Below are 19,390 nucleotides of genomic sequence, written 5' to 3'. Positions count from 1 at the left end.
TTTCGAGTCAACACTGGCCTAAACTAGAGACACGTTAATGAGACAGCTCACTAGCGTGGCTAACATCACTTCATATCCGATCAGATGTGACTTCACAAAGTGGGAGAAATGCAGAGAAGTCGGCACTAATTTTCTGAGTAATTATTAGAGCTGTCAAAATGAATCGATCAAATGAGTCAACTATTTTAATAATCGAATAATCGTTTGGAGTCATAATTGGCCAAATCCTCTGATTTCAGCATATCAACAGTAATTGTTCACTGATTTTTGCAGTCCTTCACGAGAGAAGACTTATTATCTTCTGTGTTTAATCCAAATAAAACATTTGCAAACATCTGTTTTTACTTTGGAGAACAATGATCGAACTGGTAACGTAGTACAACATCAAACCCCGCCCCCTTTTTTTATATCACGATACGAATACGAAGTACGAAATAACTACCAATCACTAGTTAATGAACAGTAATCAGGGAAAAAAATGCTTTTGTTATACAACTTTAATGCAAAATTAATAAGAATCAATTAGTCGATTAATCGATTGACCAATGGATAGATTTATTCTAAAAATATTCGATAGTGACAGCACTAGTAATAATTACTTTATGTTGTACTACATTTTGACTTTATGCAGAAACAATGAATTGTTGATTTTCCTTCTATAGCTTGATGTACCCAGCACACACACGTTATTTATTTGAAAATAATCCAGGGTGATATTTTTGTTCCTGGTTATTAAAGTGTCAGAAAGTGATAAGGGCCAGTCGGATACTATGAACATTTATGGGAGCCGTTTGCTATTTGTGGCTGGTGCGGGTCCCGAACCAACACAAATCGGAGGGAGGGTTCACTGTACATATTTAATGTGATCTTTTGCGTTTTAAGCCTGCGGGGGGAGCAAAGGCGGCTCCATGTTTTTCAAGTGAGCTCCTGACCCCGTCACACCATTTCCAACGCTCTCAGTTGTCCGTCTCGTCCCCAGTCGACCCGTGCTCGGGTTCCTCCTGGCGCGGGCGCGTGCAAAGCATCTTGGCGCTGTGCTCCTGCGCTTTGGCTCGCAGCACGGCGATACTGTGCACACGCAGTTCAGCTCTCTCGCCGTCTGTCCGTCCCGTGTCCTCGGGCGGGACTTTACCGCCATCCGTCTTCTCGTGTGCTGGCGGCGTCACGGTGCCGCCGCTCCTGTCGTCCGGAGGGGAGCGCGGCGTCTCCACGGACTTCTTGTGCATGCCTGAAGGACAGAATGTTTTTTTTTTTTTTTTTTTTTTTGTCAGACCTTGGCAACATTTTCTCACTTGGAAATGCAGATTGGAGGAGAAAACTGCGGCAAATGGACGCCTTAACTCCATCTTAATCAATTACGAGCGGCCTGATAGGTTTCACCTAATCAATTGACACGCGGCCAACGGGAGATAGGGCTCTAATCTCTCGTAATGAAGTGGGATTATCACGTCATTGACTGCTGCCGTTTTATTGAGCGCTTTGACACTTGCTGGCCTTTACTGTCCCTCCGGCGGGAATCCATCCTGGCAGTCAAATTTAAGACGACACTGGCTGATATTTTGCCAGACAAACATCACAAAAGGAAACTGGCAGAGGGGAAGCCAAGCATTTTTTTAAATTCATGTAGCATACAATAAAAAAATGTGTGGACTCAGAACAGAGCCATGTGGAACGCCCTTGGGTAACAACCAAGTTCCTGCCTAAGGCGGTGACGTCAACAAAATGTGTTTGCAAGTGTTGACCTCTCACCTAGTAACCAGGGAGCGTACGACTCGGTGACGCCCTCCTTGGCCGATTTGAGAATGGACTCGGGTAGCGGGATGGAGTGTCGCACCATGGCGCCGTACAGGCCGTACTCGGCCATCACGCTGCTGCGGCCCCAGCACTTCTCACGCTTCCGCCACTTGGCCCGGCGGTTCTGGAACCACACCTGGCAAAAAGATCGGACGCAGAACTGTGATCATTAGAATACTTGATGGAAAACATTTATGTGCATTTGGCTCCTAAAAGAACATTTTGTTATCTAGTTAAATACTAAAAAGTACAAACCCTCATATATTGCGGTTCACGGTTTGCCATCCAACTATATAGCACATGTTTAATAAGCAATCTGTTTAGTTTTTTTTTTAACACCGCCACCACTTGTTTGTGTATTTGTGCATAACAGCTAACATTAAAAAGTGCAATAGGAAAAAGTTGACTTCAAAATTCTTCCAGAAGCACAAAAAAAAACCTCCCGTGTCAAATGTGGTGATCGACCGAAAGGGCTTTTTCAAGGCCGATACCGATTCTTAGGTATCAAGGAGACCACCAACCAATATTCATTTGCAGCAAAAGAGAAAATATTAGTGTCAATTTATGTGTCAAGCTAAATTCAAAACTAAGCAAGCAAGTAGTTTTTTAATTATTATTTAAAAAAAATAAAAAGTGTAAAAAAATAAAAAGTGTAGGGAGTTCCCAGTGTCAGCGTCATTTTTAATAAAGTGTACATTTAAATAAATCCACACTCAAAAAAAAGTTGGGTCAAAAATAACCCAACTATGGGTCAAAAATGGCCCGATCCTCTACTGTTTCCCGTTATCGCACTGAGCAACAAATGCATGCAAATGTCGCTAATTTGGGGTTTTCCTCAGGTTCGTAATATGCTCAAAATGTCTTTGTGACAAGTATAAACGGTCTGATGAAAAGCAAAAAAAATCGTAAGCATTCACCGCTCAGTGAAATGCCAACTTTATCGGCCTTCATAGAAAAAGGTCGATGGCGATATTTGAAATGCTGATATTTAAAATGCCAAATATCGGCACCGATAATGGGCTCGGCCGATAATCGGTCTATTCCTAGTCAAATGTTACGTTTTATTCCGTTTCATTTCGCTAATAATGCTACTTAAAACGTCGTCTGTATACGCAAAATCTCATCCGAAATGTTATCGCCGGGTTCCGCCGCATCCGCCATTTTGCATCGTTGCAACATGTGTGCACGCGTGCCGGCCGTTCGTGTGCTTTCGCCTCCTCATGAGCCCAGATTGATTTTTCACCCAGCCAGGCCTCGTAATAGCCTCAGCGAGCTTGTGAATATGGATGAGCCCCAACCGGCATCATAAAATGGCCCGCCAGGTGGAATGAGATTGTCGCGATGGTGTGTGTGTGTGTGTGTGTGCGTGTGTGTGTGTGTGTGTGTGTGTGTGTGTGTGTGTGTGTGTGTACGTGTAAGTGTGTGTGTGTGTGTGCAGCGACAGGATTAAAAACGATCAAAGCGGAGAAGCGGGAAAGCTATTCAGGTAGATCTGATGATAACCTCCATCTCATAAAAAGATGGGCCTCAGATGAGCAATCACGCTTTTGACAGCAGTGTGTGCGCGCGAGTGTGTGTGTTAGTGTACATGTGCGTGTGTGTGTGTTTTACAGAGAGGTGACCCCAAGGGCGCAGAGGCTGATTGAAAAATAAGTTAATTTCCAGGCCCGATGGATGAGAGACAGGCGGCAAAATATCCCGGGAAATTAAAAAAAAATAAAAAAGCTAAAATGGCAGCCGGGAAGGAGGCAGCGATCAGCTGCTAATTAATTTCTGTGTGGTTTTATTTTCATCAGGACAGGACAGAAAAATTCTCCCCACGAAGGAGGCGAGCGATGCTTCCTTTTGTTCAACTTTTCAAAATCCAGCCGTGCCTTGAGATCTGATTTGAATTTAAAGGTCAGTTATTCCAAATCATACAGAACATAGATGCTATTTGTTAGCCTGTCTATGGCGTTTACCATTATGTGTTAGCAGTAAGCTAGCAGCAAACTTGTGCGGTTGTTTAAAATACACAATGTGTATTCTTTTTTATTATTATTTATGCTTAATTTGACAGTAAACTTCAACCAGGACGTGTCAAACAACTTTTGTTTTTTTCAAAAATTTTCTCACAAAAATTTGTCCTATCTTGAAAAACTCCTCACTTAAACCAAAGACTGTGGAACTTGCAATTGAGCAAAATAAGTTAAAAAATCAATTAAAAAAAACAAGCGAGACAGAAAATGCATGTTGCCCCCCCCCCCCACCGACCTGTATCCTGTCCTCTGGCAGCTCTGTCTTCATGGACAGCATCTCCCTGGCGTACACGTCCGGGTAGTGTGCCTCGTTGAAGGCTTTCTCAAGCTCCTCCAGTTGATATGATGTGAAAATGGTTCTGTGAGAAAACATACACCACAAAATTGAATGTAACTTGAATTAAAAATAAATAAATATATATATATAAATAATAATAATAATAAATATATATATATATATATATATATCTTAAAATAGGAGCAGCTGCAATAAGGAACATTGTAGACATTCTCCACCATACATCTTTGATCTTAAGAAACGGCAGTCATATTGACATAATATACACTAGTATAAAATAAATCATCTTACAAAATAGGTTAATAAACCTCCATTGATTTTAATATGACGATTTTTTTTTTTTAAATCAAGATGACAGAACAAAGGGACGAGGAGGCTTTCATTTCAAAACGGCATTTTATCAATTGAATAAAATGTACAATTTCTTTGTTACCTGTGTCGTCTTTTCTTTCTTTTCTTGCTTTGGCTCAAGGAAGATTTGGAGAATTTCTTATCACAAGAGGGAAGGCTCATGTCATCAGAATCTGTCAGGAATAACAAGAAAATTCAGTTTCCTTCCGAGGGTAAAACATTTGTATAATGCAGTTGATTTAGTAAAAAAAAATGTATAATACAGTTGATGTAATATTTTACCCTAATCTTTCCTGAATATTGTAATGCAAAAAAGGGCAGTATATTAAACGTATATATATTGTAAAGCGAAAGAATTACAGAATGGCATTTTTTTAACAACGAAATATAAAGAAATCTACAGACTTAATCAGCTTTTAAAACGAGTCAAATTCGGCCTGAAAATTTATTTCTGCTTAATTTCCCACTTAGGGCATTTTGTTATTATTTATTTAACAGGAAAATGTGTTAATATTAACGCAGTTTCAACGGGAAAAAATCCGTAAGTCAAATACAACAAAATCGATTAAGAAACTCAACTCGTGTAAATAAGTGGAGACGTTCAGAAAAACGCGAATATTTTTTTCTCTCCCCCCCCCCCCCCCCCCCCCACACTCTGAACTCACCCGAGCTGGCGGAGTTGTGCACGTGCGCGTGCACGCCGGCCCTGTGCAGCGGCTGCAGGTGCACGTTGTGCGCCTCGTTGAGCGCCTCCAGGAAGGCGGGCTGACTGTAGAACGAGTGGATGCCGTCCGGGCCCAGCAGGCCGACGCCCAGGCCGCCGTGCCCGAGGGCCGAGCGGTGGGCCAGGACGTGGCCCCGGTGGGGGAGGGCCTCCAGGGGCCGCCTCAGCCCCCCGACGGCGGCGGCGGCTGCTGCAGCCGGCGACAGCAGCGGAGGCGGCGGCTGCGGCTCCTTGTTGAGTCCGAGGAGCTCCTGGATGCCGAAGCCGGTGCGGCGGTGCACCGTGGGGGGCATCTTGCAGGCGGGGGGCGGCTGCTGCGCTCCCCCGTGTCCGGCGGGGGTTTGCTTATTCTCCGTATCCGAAAGCACGGCGCCGTCCTTGCCCGTCATGATGATGCTGGCGAAATTTCACTTTCAGTTGGCGGTCGGTCGGGCGGGATGCTCGTCTTTATCCGACCCCCCCTCCCCACTTGCTGCCCCCCCCCTCTTCCCTCGCGCGGCAGCCAATCACGAGAGACTCCACAATGAACTTTCCACCATAAGCAACTCTTTATATTCTTTTATCGCATCTTAACGCCATTTTTTTTCTCAATTCTAGGCAGAACATTTGAATTTGTTTTTCTCCATTGAAGATTATTTTGGGAAGTAATTAGGCAAAGAGGAGCTTATACTTTCCCCTTCGTGCTTCTGTCAGCCGTCATCATCACTGAGCTCATCTGATGGAGCCAATGAGGCGGAACAAGCTCTCAAATTCATTGCAAAATCAAGCAGGAGGCTCACATTTGACGTTTAATCGCACAGAAAAAACATTTCCGCCTCCGCTGCACAAAATGTATTATTATTTTTGAATCTCATTTTAATTGAATTCTTTTGTGAGACGTTTGATTTTAGTTCAATATAGAGCTGCAAAAACGCCTTTGAAATAGGCCTACAGATATGGATTTTAGAGAGAGCTTTCTTTTTACATCAATATGTTTTAATTTAACATCACTGCGCTGCTAGGTCTACTAAAACAACAATATCAGGTGTGTGTGCATTTATTTAAGATTATCAGATCAATTGTGCGGGTAATAATTTTCTGCAAAATGAATAATTACAAAAACATCGAGCAACATAATTGTAGTTATAAATAATAGCCACAATATATACTATTGATACAAACATACACTAACATTACTAATTATCAAGATATCAAAACTTATCAACTAAAGCGTCTGATATCTTCAGAATGCTAATAATAGATACAAGTATCGACCATATTTTTTTTTATATTTATTGGATAGCCACAAAGTATAAGCTATTCTTAATTGACAAAAAAAAAAAAAAACTAAAATGTCCAGTTATCATTAGGCTATGACAAAACATTAAAAATAGCATGTAGGCTATATGCCATTAATCCACAACAAAATATGATCTGATGGTCATTTAAAAAAAAAAATAAAAAAAATCTACAAATGGTGTCAAACTAACACATTGCCGGTCAAATATGAAGTAACGACGTCACTTCATGAGCCAATCAAACAGGCCATTGATCCGTTAGACGCGCGACCTCGCAAGTCCCCTCGCACGCGTGCTCATTTGCATATTCTAATTAGGTTTGCGCAATAAAAACTTTTTTTTTTTCCCCCTTATAGTGCGCGCATCTGTTGATCTGTTATTAAGCTGCTTTGCCTTCCCCTCCACCCCCACCCGTTGCCCACCACCAACTCCCTTCATAATCGGCCACGTGATCAAACGTGCACGTCCCACTTAAGGGTATTGAGGACACACCGGGGGGACAACAGCTAACAGTCTGCTGTCTTTTTGTTTTGATCAAATGATATGGGCCTTTTAATATATCTCTCTTGAAATATAAGCATTTTTTTTTTTTGCGATAATAATAAAATCATCTGTCACGTAATAGAAAGTGCAAGTGCAAGTGCATCGGGGGATACAGCAATTGATTTTTGTCCCTTTCATCTAATCAGCTATTTATTCAATTAGTGTGGCGTTTGCCGATTCGTGGCTCGCGCGTGGACGTGTTGCACGCGCGCGTGATGAATGAATCACACAATCATGAAAACAAACGCGATCCCTCGGGGACTCAAGTGTGCACGTTTGGAGATGCTTCCGGATAAGAGAGATGAGATGACGCCGCGTGGGCCATCTGTGGGCCTGCATGCAAAAAAAAAAAAAAAAAAAAACGTGAGCGCAAACCTCGATCTGCTCGTGCGCCGTTCGGACGCACTTTTACCAATTTCAAGTTCAGCACTTTTTTTTTTTTCATGAGTGAAGAATTGAACGCTCCATATGCGGATGTTTCATGCGCCGAACTTTCTGTTTTTTTTTTTTTTTACAAAATGAGCCTTTTTTTGGGGGGGACCCAAGTATAGGATGTGACCACTATTTTTGAGTTGCTTTACACTAAAAGACCCATTTCTTGACTCAATGTTGGGTCAAATTGGCCCAAGTAGAGGATCGGTCCATTTTTGACCCATAGTTTGGTTATTTTTTTACCTAATTGTTTTTTTGAGTATAGCCTATATACATATTTTATATGTGTATGTATAAATGTGTAACCTATATATGTATAGTTTATGTATTAAGAGGGGTTTCAATCAGGGTGAATTATATTCGCTGGATTAGTTGCACATTTTTTCAAATTTAGAGCTAAAGTCACTAACAATTATCATAATAGTCAATTTATCCATCAATTGTGTTTTTGATTTACTGATGAATAAGATAAAATAAAAAAAACATTGCATAATTGATTATCAAAAATCAGGACATGATTTCATGATTTCATGATTTTTTGACTCAGTATGTTGTTTACAAATAACAACAAAGATAATCAGAAAATCGACAGCGAATGAGAAACCTTTCAAATGACTTTCGATTTTTGTGATCGGCAATCAAAAGGCATTGATGACATATGCTAATCACAAAAGGCAGACTGAAGCCCTAAAATGATCAAACCGTCTTTGCATTTTTTTTGAAAAGGACATGGCGGCCATGTTTTTCAAGCAACCTTTTGAAAAACCTTCCAAACGTGACAACCAGACACAAAACCGTTTGAAGCGCGACGACCCCAAAAGCATTTCAGAAGCAAACTTAGGGTCGTGTTTGTGAAGCGCGGCTCCTCCTGACGATGGCATTTGTCGGCGGGGCCCAGAAAAAGCTCCCCTAATCTAGCTAATTGCCGTTTCCCAGCGTCGGCAGCGGGTCAGCAAACAGCCGTTGATCAAAACATCCCATTAAGGTGAGGACACAAAAAGCTTCCCACAATGTGCCACTGCTGATTGGGCACATTAATTAGGGCAATAACTTCATGCTATTGCCTTTCTCGGGTCTCCATTTCTGGGAGCCCGGGCGCCCCTTTGCCCCTGTTGCATGTGCTGATGCGTTATTGGTGTAATGAGGCCCCCATTCCTTCATGGGAGACAAGCCCCTGAAAAAAACACAACTTTCTCCACACACACACACACAAAAAAAAAAAAAAAAAAAAAAAAATCACTGTGGTTGTGTGTAATCACAAGTGACATAATTGCTCGGACCCATTTCCAGTGTAATTAGCACACTCCCACAGTGGACAAGGACAAGCAGCTCGGCAGGAGAAGGGAATCGGACAGGCATGGCGGTGGCGGCGCACACACAAAAAAGGGTCCCCGCTTCCAGCATAATTAGGTGAGACAATGCCCCTGACTGTTTTGAGCCATTGCGGCGGCTCGGGGCCGAGGCCAAGCAAGCGAGCGGACGCCCCGCCAGGAACACGCTGGTAAGCCCCTAATTGTCCTCCCCGGACTGGCCTCCTGCCGGGAGCCTCGTCCTTGTCCTGCTGCTGGGGAGAAATTGGAGTTGACTCGGCCCCGGGCGGGACCTTTAATGTGTGCCTCGAACCCCAAACTCCAGACAACTTGTTTGAACGTCCCGTGACATCCTGTTGAAAGCACCCTGATGAAAGCATCCTCCTCAAAGTTGCTTAGTGCCAGTAAAAAGGATACTTTATGCATAGGGGGGTGAATATTACAGCTTTATTTTTGTCGAAATGTCATTTTTATTTTTAAATAATTTGATGCACTTTTATCTGCAATGGCGTTATAGTGTATGTCGCGATCGACGTATTGTGTTATGGACCCAAATTAACCCTTTCACTCCCAGCCACTTTCACTGAAGCAATCTCATTCACTCCCGGCTGTTTTACAGGATTTTGATTCATTTTGCAACAATATTGTGTTCTATTGCTATAAAAACAAGAAAGATTAGAGTCTTTTCTTTCATCAGGAAAAAAGTATGTTTCTATCTGTTTCCGTTTTGCAGCAATTAGCTAAGTTTCATCATTATTCACAAATCTGTATAGAACTGTGGGGAAATCAACTTGTTTTCAACATAGCCCCGGTTGCTCTTTTTTGCTCCGCTGCCACCTGCTGGCCGTTTTTGTAATAACTACCATTTTTTTTTTCAACCGTTCTCTGCAGTTGAGAGGCTGCATAAAAAAATACAACATAAAAAATGTATAAATAATCTTTGGGAAACTTAAAACATTTAAAATGGAACATATTCATACGTCTTTGGGGGCAAATGCGTTAAGGGACTGCATTGATTCATTTCAACTTTTACCTCTCGACATACCTCGGCTAGAGGGGAGAAATTGGAGTTGACTAGCTCGGGAGATCGTTAACATTAGGCTCCGCCCCTTCTCCAGACAGCCTGTTTGAACGTGCCGCGCCATCCTGTTGAAAAGCAGCAGTAGACACAAGGCACAGTCAATACATTTGTAGCAAATACAACCTCCACTTGTCTCGTCTGGTCTATGAGGAAGACCGACTGTACTGAACTTTTTTTCTGCAGAATTTGTCCTTAACTCTTTGACTGCCAGACGTTTTCAGAAAAGGGATGCCGTGGGTGCCAGCCGATTTTAAGCATTTTGACTGATCTTTCAAGGTCCATAGAAAATTATGTGTTTGGACTATGGAAACACACATACTACCAAAAAAAGATTGGACTCTCATCTTTCATCAGAAAAAAAAAGTTTGTTTCTACCTTATTCCGTTTTTCAGTAATCCACAATAGAAAATGGTTAGTTTCACCTCTGTTTTGAAACAAACGTCTTTTAACGTCTTTGGCACTCCTCCATAGGATTTTACTAAACGTTATTTAACGTTTTTGGCAGTCAAAGAGCTAAAAGGGTCACAGGTGAGCTGGAGCCTTTCCCGTCCGTCTAAGTTGGGACAGAGACGGGGCGGGGTCCGCCGTGAAATGGTTGCTAGTCAATCACATTCAGAAAATCTTCAGTCGCCCTAACATGCATGTTTGGTGAAATGTGCAAACAAACGGTCACGCCAACTGAGAATTGGATTTGTCTTGATCTTGTGGGAATTTCTTGAATCCACTTTCAGTTTTTTCCACAAGCTGTCAGACATCTCAACAGGCCGCATGTAAGACGCAGCACATATGTTTGAGGCCGCATGCAAAAAAAAAAAAAGGCAGGTGGGCGTCACAAAGGTTTAACGTAAGCGCGGCTCACTCCGGGCTACATCGGGCCGTCCCCTGCGCTCGGTCGGGAGTGTCGTTGCTCCCATGCGCCCTCACTTCTTTAATTAGCTGTCAGTTGGCACAAACCAATCAAATCTTCGCCTAATTAAGCAATGCCACCAGGCAGCTCCCATACACGGCCCATTGTGTGAGCGCCATGAGAAAAGCGCAGCTAGCAAACTTGTTTTGGATCAGGAGTGCAACTTAACGACCGCGCTGTCACACACACACACACACACTGACAAACACACACACAGTGACAGGGGGAAGTGTGTCTGTTTGGGGAGGAAAGAGGTAGTCTGGTTATTTTTACGCAACAAAAGAGGGTTTAGTTGTTAATATGGCTGAAACGAAAAGTGTCGAATGCAAATTTAATTAGCATCCTACATGGAAATGACAAATAGGTTGAAAGCAATCTTTTTCATTTCTAAGCAGATTTTTCCATTAACAGTAAAATCATATATATATATATATATATATATATATATATATATACATATACATTAGGGGTGTTAGAAAAAATCGATTCGGCAATATATCGCGATATTACAGTGCGCAATTCTCGAATCGATTCGCTATGCGGCCGAATCGATTTTTAAACATCCATTTTTTAATGGGAATATTTAATAGCTTCATATGAAAAAGTTGTTGTAAAAAAATCCAATTTTGCATGCGACCATTTTTAGACTCCTTTGCATCATCACGAGGTTGACGGGCATCATTTTTTGATGATCTCGCAAGATTCAGCTTTCTTGTGAAAAGTGAACAAGCAGACAAAAAGAACTTCATTTTTCTTCCAAGTGCTTGTTATTGTAACAGGCTCTACCAATCTATCGCATGGGTTTGGATTCATATTCAAATATCTCATTTGCATTTTGTTTATACTATAATCAGCTTGCCAAAATGATCACATCTTCCCCCCTTATTAGCAGCGTTGTGTAAACTAATCACAAGTTCTTCAACGCCCCGAAGGCCTCCAAGCGTCAAGTTGAGCACTTTATTGTTCCACGCGGCAGCAAAAAATCACACTAAAAGTCGGCGACGCCCGCAAAACATCTGTCGCCTTCTCTGGCTGCCTGCTCGTTGAGGTGAACTAAATGAAATATCATCATCATCATCATCATCATCATCATCATCATCATCATCAACATCTGTACTTGAGTCGAATCGCCGCATTATTTGCTTCACTGATGAGTTTACGAGTCGACGCGTTCAAGCGAGACGTTTCATGCATTCGTTTCTCATTATGTCGCGCGCCTCGTTTTCATTGCAGTCTGTCAGGAAGGTGAAGGATGGCGAGAGGTTAGCACTGCAGGAGGAGGAATGTTATGTAAACAACTAAGCATTAAAAAGTTAAAAAAGAAAAAAAAAAACAATTCCAAATGGTACTTTTTTTTAAAATTTGAACAAAGCAAAATTTGAACAATATTTGAGCTTTTGGTTGTAAATAAATGATCAAAATCTTTTTAGTGTTTTTTATGTAGTAAGACAAGAAAATTTTAAATTTTCTCACATTTATGACAGACCTGACTTGAACTTTATGACATTTCAGAATCTTTTTATTTTATATTTACAATTATTGAATTAGAATTATGAAAACATTTTCATCTCATCCACGCTGATGTCAATCTTTGTGTGTAATGCTTAAGATTATAACACGTGTTATTTTCATCAATAAATACATCATTTAAAACCAGCACCTCTGCAAAATTTAATGTTTATGGAGTTTTTTTTTTTTTATCGTCCTTGATATTTAAGAAGAATTGATGTTCCACAATTAATCAATATCGGATTGAACTCATGTGAATCCAATCGGGGGAAAAAAAATCTAAATCGAATCGAACTGTACTCTTGTGAATCGAAATCGAATCGATTGAGGACATTTGAATCAATACCCAGCCCTAATATATTTAATGCTTGATATAACATTATTTGAATGCTTTTGGCGTATCATCCTGCCATTTGCGTTTATATTAGGGATGGGAAAGTACCGATACCGGGTATCAGTATAGGGCCGATACTCGACCTTACCTAATTCAAGGTATCGGTACTCGCGACCGACCTCTTGTGGTCATTTATAATTAATTTTATTGTGTGTTCTATACTAAATATGTATCGTATGGTAAAAAGATCATACAAAATTGCCATTAATTTAATGCAATTTTAAGGACATTTTCTATGTTGCGATATATAGGTCGAGCTAAAATGATCATTGTTTTTTTTTTTTAATTTAATGTATCCAGTACTGGTATCGGTATTTGGTATCAGTATAGGCGAAAATCTCAAAAGAGTTGAGTACTCGTCTGAAAAAAAAAAACTGGTATCGAAAACATACCTAATTAGTATTATATGAATAACATAACAAAATATAGATAAGATGTATATATGAAACCCGTACACACATGTATACTGTATGCACATAGACACACATACTGTATAGTAAACATTCACACACAAAGGCCCAAAATGAAACGAAGTGCCAAACGAGCCTTGTGCATGTTGCAATGCATGTTGCGAGCTCAAATTCCTTTGCGAAATTGAGAGTGTGTGTGTGTGTGTTTTTGCTATAAAGAAGTTATTTGGAAGGAGCGATTCACCTCCCCTCCCTCCTTTTTTCCCCCCTCGTAACAGCTACTGTGCAGCATCGCAGGCCGTAATTGTTATTTAATGGATTACACATTCATCCCTCCTGCTCTCATCCCCAGAGGGCCGACAACAGCCTCGCTTTCGTTCACACAACTAAACAGCCACCGCGCACACACGCGCGCGCACACACGCGCCACACAGACGCTCATTTGACAGCAGTGTTTGTGCTTAAAATTCAATTACCCACTTATTGATAGTTCTCCCGGGTGCTAAAGGAAGTGGACACGGTGTGGATGATTTCCCAGGAGGCTTTAGCAACGGGTCGCGCATCTCCAGCTGGATCTATTTCATGGCTTTACTCATCAGTGGCAAACGCAGATGGAGGCACAAGCGGCCGCCGCCGCACACCTGCACACACGCGCACGCACGCACGCACGCACGCACACGGTACACAATGACACAAGCCACAATAAAATGAAATTGAAACAGTTGCACCAGCAAACTGAGTAAAAAAATGTAAAGATGAGACGGCACACTTCTGAAATGACTGCACACTCTAAAATATGACATCGCTCTATTAAAGTGCTTGCTGCAGGTCAAATACAGATTACAAGGTAACATCTAGTTTTATTTTGACATGTCAAGATGACTAGTTAGTTCTTTGGTGTATTGGACATTTGGGGAAAAAAAATTGTGCCTCATCTCAAATTGACACTTGCTTATTTGTATACAAAAAATGTTTTTCCTTTACTTCACTGACCCGAAAAGAACATAAATAGGATATAAAATAGATGATATCGTAATCTTCAATTTAATCTTAAATGCCATACTTTTAATAGACACTTTGTGCTCTTGACAGTCAAATAAATCCTATGAGGAAATAAATGATTTGAATTTCCAGCTCAAATTTGTAAGGATTATTTACTTGTTCACCTCAAATGTCTTTCCTCCATTTAACCAAATGATGTCGTAATTGGAGCTTCGTGTGTATCATCTGGAAAGCTGTAAATGCTATGAATGTTTATTTCCTGATTCCCCCCCAAAAATTTCACCCACACTACTTTAGTCCCACTAAATATAATGTAATTTTCTCACTTATGTTGCGTGGTTGTGGATATTTGATCGGAATGATTTAAGAATGGATTAGACAATTGACTTTGCCTTGATGCCTGGGCTTTTATGGCTTGATTAGAATAAACAATGTTTACTAATCGTGTCCCATTAGGAAATGAGCATTACTATATTCAAAGAGTATTTACTTAGAAAAAAAATTTCTGAAACCAGTGACGTATAAATATTTTGAGGGTTAAAATCAGCTCCAGATGAGCTCTTGATTGATTGGTCGTTATTTTGGGGATTTTTATACACACCATAAAAGAACATGGAGTCATGTGAAGCAGGTACTGTAGCAATAGATTTGAAAAAAAATGAAGAGAAGTGCTGGATTTTGCTGGCAAAAAAAAAAGAAAAAGTGGCAAATGTTTTTTTCAGTCATTATGATTAGCTACGTTAGTATTTTTGCTATGCATTGGTCGGGTGTTGTTTTATACTTTTATGCATCACAAAAGCAAGAAATATTAGCATCATCGTCACGTCTTTCACACAATGCTAATTTTCGCTGCTTTTGAGTCCGAAACCGGTGTTTTGAAGAAATCAACCCACGCACATGTTCTACTCTCGATTATTAAAGAGCAGGCGCCGATATTGGGCTTTTTGACGAATATCGTTTGTCGGCCTTTTTCAAAATCTGACAGGCGATAAAAGATCAAACCTAGATTAAAGAAAAGACTACACGCTTTCTTTTAGTAGCTTTGGTACTTATTTTGTCACAGAACACAATCTTCTGAAAAATGTGTCAAGTCAAAACGTAGCTATTGTGAGCACTCTAAATGTCCAACAGGTAGCTCCCTGCAGATTAGCCACGCGTCTCAGGGTCCCCGAGGCCCCCGCAGGTGGGGGAGAAGGGCCGCGCCCCCCCCTCCCAGGGGACCACTTGGCTTGCCGCTGGCCTCATTCCCCGCTAATTACGCCGCTCATCTCCCCTCTTCCACGAGGATGCTAGCAGTCTGATGACAACCTGCTGCACTCTGCCTCGCTGCCAAGCAACAGCTGGGGCCTGCTGACTGCACGCCAATAGAGAAAAAAAAAAAAGGGACGCGGGGAGGGGCGATAAAAGCATTCATTCACACCATGCAAAGCTTTTGTTGCCTTTTTGCAGAGCGAAATGTTGACTGCTGGGTAGATTTTAAGATCGTACAGTACAATAAATACCATGGCGAGTGTCCTCTGGAGTGACGGGGTCAGAGTCAGAAAATGCCACCCCCTCCCCCCTCAAGGATGACACAGGATCGATGGGGTGCCAAGGAGCCCCCGCCGCTTGCGTGATTGCAGCGGCTGTTCATTAGCGGTGGCCCTTGGCTTTAATGGTCGCCACAATTTGTCAGCTGTAAATCCGGGGGAAAAAAAACCCTCCACTCACGTTTTGCTGCCCTGTCTCGTAAAAAAAAAAGGCTGTGAAGAATGAAGCGAGGGTGATGAAAAACAGAATTAGATTTATCCGCGCCTTCCTAAGCAGCTGGATGAGCTGCCTGATGCTGAGCGGGAGCCCGACCATAAAAAGTGATGAAGCCACTGGATGTGTTTGAGGTGCACGGTGGGGGCGTGGTGCGGTTTTAGCCGTGGTGTCTCTCGGGTGAGCAAAAGACAAGTAGCACTGTGTGACATACTTCTGGAGGACCAAATCTGACAAAATTCAAAATAAATTAATGACTAAATAAATAAATGACTGAAAGTGAAAATAAAAACGGATATTAAAAAAATATAATTCGAAAATTAAATCCCAAAAAATAAATATAAATGGAAATAAAAACAACAAACTATATATGCATAAATAAATAAATACATTTGTATTTAATTTTTGAATTATTTTTTTTAATATTCGTTTTCATTTTCACTTTAGTCATTTATTTATTTTTTATTTATTTATTATTTATATTTTTTTAATTTGGGCAGTTTTGGTTCATACTGCCAGGTCGAAATGTTATTCAAATGAGGGGGCGGTCCTAAGCGTGTCTTGGGTTTTATTAAATAAATAAATACAAAATAAATAAATGACAAAAAAAAAAAATGTTATCGTTTGACAGCTCTAAAAAAAAAAAAATAGACAAAAAAAGGCAAATTAGATTTCCTTATACTAGTGTTTATTTCATCTGAATTTCTCCAGAATAAACATGCATAAATATGAAAACAAATCAAACGCAAACAGTAAATATGCTGGTAGCTGAGCGTGCCTTCTTGTGCCATATGACAACATATTTTTTACACTCGCAGCACAAAATTGGTTCATTACGAGTCATTTGTATCCTTAAAATGTCATGATGCAATTCCGCCATAGATTGAGGACGCATGCCTAATAAAGGCAGATTTTTTAATCCAGCTGTAGAATTGCACTGCATTACGTTGTGCAGGCTGTCCCTTTTTTTTGGTCATGTTTTAATAAGGATTAAAAAAGAGCATTGACTGGTGACTGTGTGTGTATGTTTGTGAATGTGTGTGTGTGTGTGTGTGGGGGGGGGGGGTGATGATCATTATAGTAGTAACTAATGGGCTCAATAAATTATTTGATCATTTGACTACTAACCATCTGCCTGGTTTGTATTCTAGTCACAGGCAAAAAAGCAATACAGAATACGTAATTAGTTTTCACCTTGTGCATTTGCATTGCATTGTCTTGGGGGAATATCAGAAATGCCTCAATGTTCGGAATTGTCAATAGCGCTATATACTGATACTTGGTGATACATCGGCCCACAACTCATTTCTGTGCAAGTTATGTTATGTTTTTTCTATATTTAAAAAAAAAAAACTTTTTTTTTTTTTATGAAACACACAAAAAAACAATAGGTAATGTTTGAAGGGGTACAGTTAGTTCCCAGAGTGAAAATGACATAAAAAAAAGACAATCCTAAAAATAAATACACACAACTTACCTTTGAAACGTGGCTGTTTGGCAGGCTGAATGAAGCGAAGGCAAAAATGAGAAGCCCTAAAAGTGAAAATAAAAAGGCAGACAATGGCAGTGAGGGTAAAGACACTAATATAGCTTAGGAGTCATTAGAAGGCAAACCGTTTGAAGGTAAATTAAATAAATGTTTTGCTTGCCCCATTACAACTTAAGTATTCATGAAACAAAGTAGCTAAAATGTATCCACATTAATGTCTGGCTTCAGGCTATAAACCTCTATTGGAATCCCACATACACTTCATAGTTACATGAATCTACCAACAAACTTAAGTTTTCAAAGTTTTAAGAAGTTGAAAGCCACCAAGTAGCCTGTTTGAATAAGGCACACACGCACACACACACAAAACAACTTGGTTGAATAAGGCTAAACTAAGCTAGCCTTGCTACTCTCTAGCTACCCAGCAATTAACAAGAGCTTCACCATATAACAACTGAGCTTCATTAAAACACATTAATCAAACATACATTAAATATTTTTAATATTTAGCACACCTCGTGCCCTGTTAACAGTCCAACTAGATGCAAACGTGTCTTTAAGGCCAACATACCGTGTTTTTAAATGCTTGGGAGGACATTAAACCGACCACTTGTTGCTTTAAAAAAATTTCCCACAAATCCTTGAGCGTCATCTTCTTTGTTTTTCTGTGGTCATGTTCTCTGGCGTCATCTGCTGGAATTTTAGTTAACTACACACAAAAGACAAAATGTGACAGTGAAGTCTTCCAAATATTTACATAATTTTTGTATTTTGCTCAGAGGGCCCTCGCTGAAACCAAAGGTGAGAGAACATTTTTTTTTTTTTAATGGACAAACTCTAAAAAATTTAATTTCCTAAATGCATAGTTTAATATGTAAACATACGCCAAACTGGTTTTCTATTATGAGCCATTTTATTACTTTACACAGTGATACACAAATAATGTAATTCATTAAAATATAGGATTCACACACAAAAATAAAAATAATAATAAGTAAAAAAAAAAAATGACTCAGACTAATTCGAAATAAACAATCATGGATATTCTGTATTTGTTTTAAGGTTCCACTCATCTTTGTTGTAATGTCAGCACAATTTGCTTTTGATCCTCAGATTAGCTAATTGTACGTAACTAGTTTGACAGTTGAATGTTTTGGTTGTTGTTTTTTGCTACAGTTCCAGGTCACGAAATTTGGGTCAGAGAACAATGCACTCTCTCAGCTAGTTAGCGGCGAGACCCCTGCAACACGCTCCCCACCAAACACTGGATACGACAGCAGCTTTTCCCACAAAATACTCATACAAGCTGGGATAGGCTCCAGCGGCCCCCGCGACCCTTGTGAGGACAAGCGGTTTAGAACACGGATGGATAAAAACACAGCATTCGTATTTTAGCATTTTTATTTACATTTTTTAGTCACTAAAGGAGTTGGTAACAAAGCCATTTCCACCACACCTACGGTAAATTCAATAACTTAAGATTTCAAGTCTTTTTGAATGACCAGCTACATTTAGTATACTGTAGTTGTCTGTGGCGCTGAGCGTCGGGAACTCCAGCGTCAGGAACCAGTTCTATAATAATAAAAATAATAATGCATCGGATTTATATAGCGCTTTTCTAGACATTTAAAGACTTTACAATGGAATGGATACAATTATTCTTGCGCTCACACATTCACACTTTGGTGGCGGTAAGCTACTTAAGTAGCCACAGCTGCCCTGGGGCAGGCTGACGGAAGCGTGGCTGCCAGTGTGCGCCTACGGCCCCTCCCACCACCACCACCAAACAATCGCACCTTCCATACACCAGTGTGTGAAGTGCCTTGCCCAAGGACACAACAACACATGACTCGGGGAGAGCGGGGACCAAACAGCCAACCTTCTGGTTACTGAGCGACCTTCTCTACACCCTGAGCCGCGACCGCCACAAAGTTCTTGGCATGATGGAGCTCCGTGTTCTCTTGCTCAAGTTGTTTCGACTGCTTTTTCTGTGAGCAATGCCTCAGTTAATTGAACATGGTTAGGTACTCCTCAGATGCAGAGGTTGTCTCTTCCTCTTCATATCCATATCCATCCTCCTGAGGTTCAACAATTGTCTCATCCTCCAA

General features: G+C 40.6%; 1 protein-coding gene across 3 annotated transcripts; it reads right to left on the bottom strand.

Moving 5' to 3' along the window:
* Positions 1 to 956: 956 nt before the first annotated feature.
* Positions 957 to 17,933, bottom strand: LOC144039090 (visual system homeobox 2-like). Of its 3 annotated transcripts, none has more exons than XM_077552044.1 (9): positions 17,854 to 17,914; positions 17,271 to 17,326; positions 13,525 to 13,689; positions 9,793 to 9,893; positions 5,127 to 7,338; positions 4,544 to 4,634; positions 4,048 to 4,171; positions 1,750 to 1,930; positions 957 to 1,228 (listed from the first exon to the last, which is right to left on the bottom strand). In XM_077552044.1, exons 5-9 carry the CDS (start codon positions 5,572 to 5,574, stop codon positions 957 to 959), a joined length of 1,116 nt encoding a protein of 371 aa, XP_077408170.1. In that variant the 5' UTR covers positions 5,575 to 7,338; positions 9,793 to 9,893; positions 13,525 to 13,689; positions 17,271 to 17,326; positions 17,854 to 17,914. The 3 variants fall into 3 exon arrangements, with proteins under 3 accessions (XP_077408170.1, XP_077408169.1, XP_077408171.1); XM_077552043.1 differs by having other exon boundaries at positions 13,529 to 13,689; XM_077552045.1 differs by lacking the exon at positions 13,525 to 13,689 and having other exon boundaries at positions 17,854 to 17,933.
* Between the last annotated feature and the right edge of the window lie 1,457 nt (positions 17,934 to 19,390).

This window comes from Vanacampus margaritifer, chromosome 19, assembly GCF_051991255.1.
Source record: "Vanacampus margaritifer isolate UIUO_Vmar chromosome 19, RoL_Vmar_1.0, whole genome shotgun sequence".
NCBI classification, from domain to species: Eukaryota; Metazoa; Chordata; class Actinopteri; order Syngnathiformes; family Syngnathidae; genus Vanacampus; species Vanacampus margaritifer.
Note: the sequence above shows the minus strand (reverse complement) of the source record. Positions and strands in the feature narration are given on the sequence as shown.

Bases quoted from the DNA above. Each gene is read 5' to 3' on its own strand.
- LOC144039090 (XM_077552045.1), bottom strand. From the start codon at position 5,574: ATGACGGGCAAGGACGGCGCCGTGCTTTCGGATACGGAGAATAAGCAA. The intron at 4,172-4,543 runs GTAACAAAGAAA...GTTTTCTCACAG, and splicing joins AGAAAGAAAAGACGACACAG to AACCATTTTCACATCATATC. The intron at 1,931-4,047 runs GTCGGTGGGGGG...TCTTTTTGCCAG, and splicing joins TGCCAGAGGACAGGATACAG to GTGTGGTTCCAGAACCGCCG.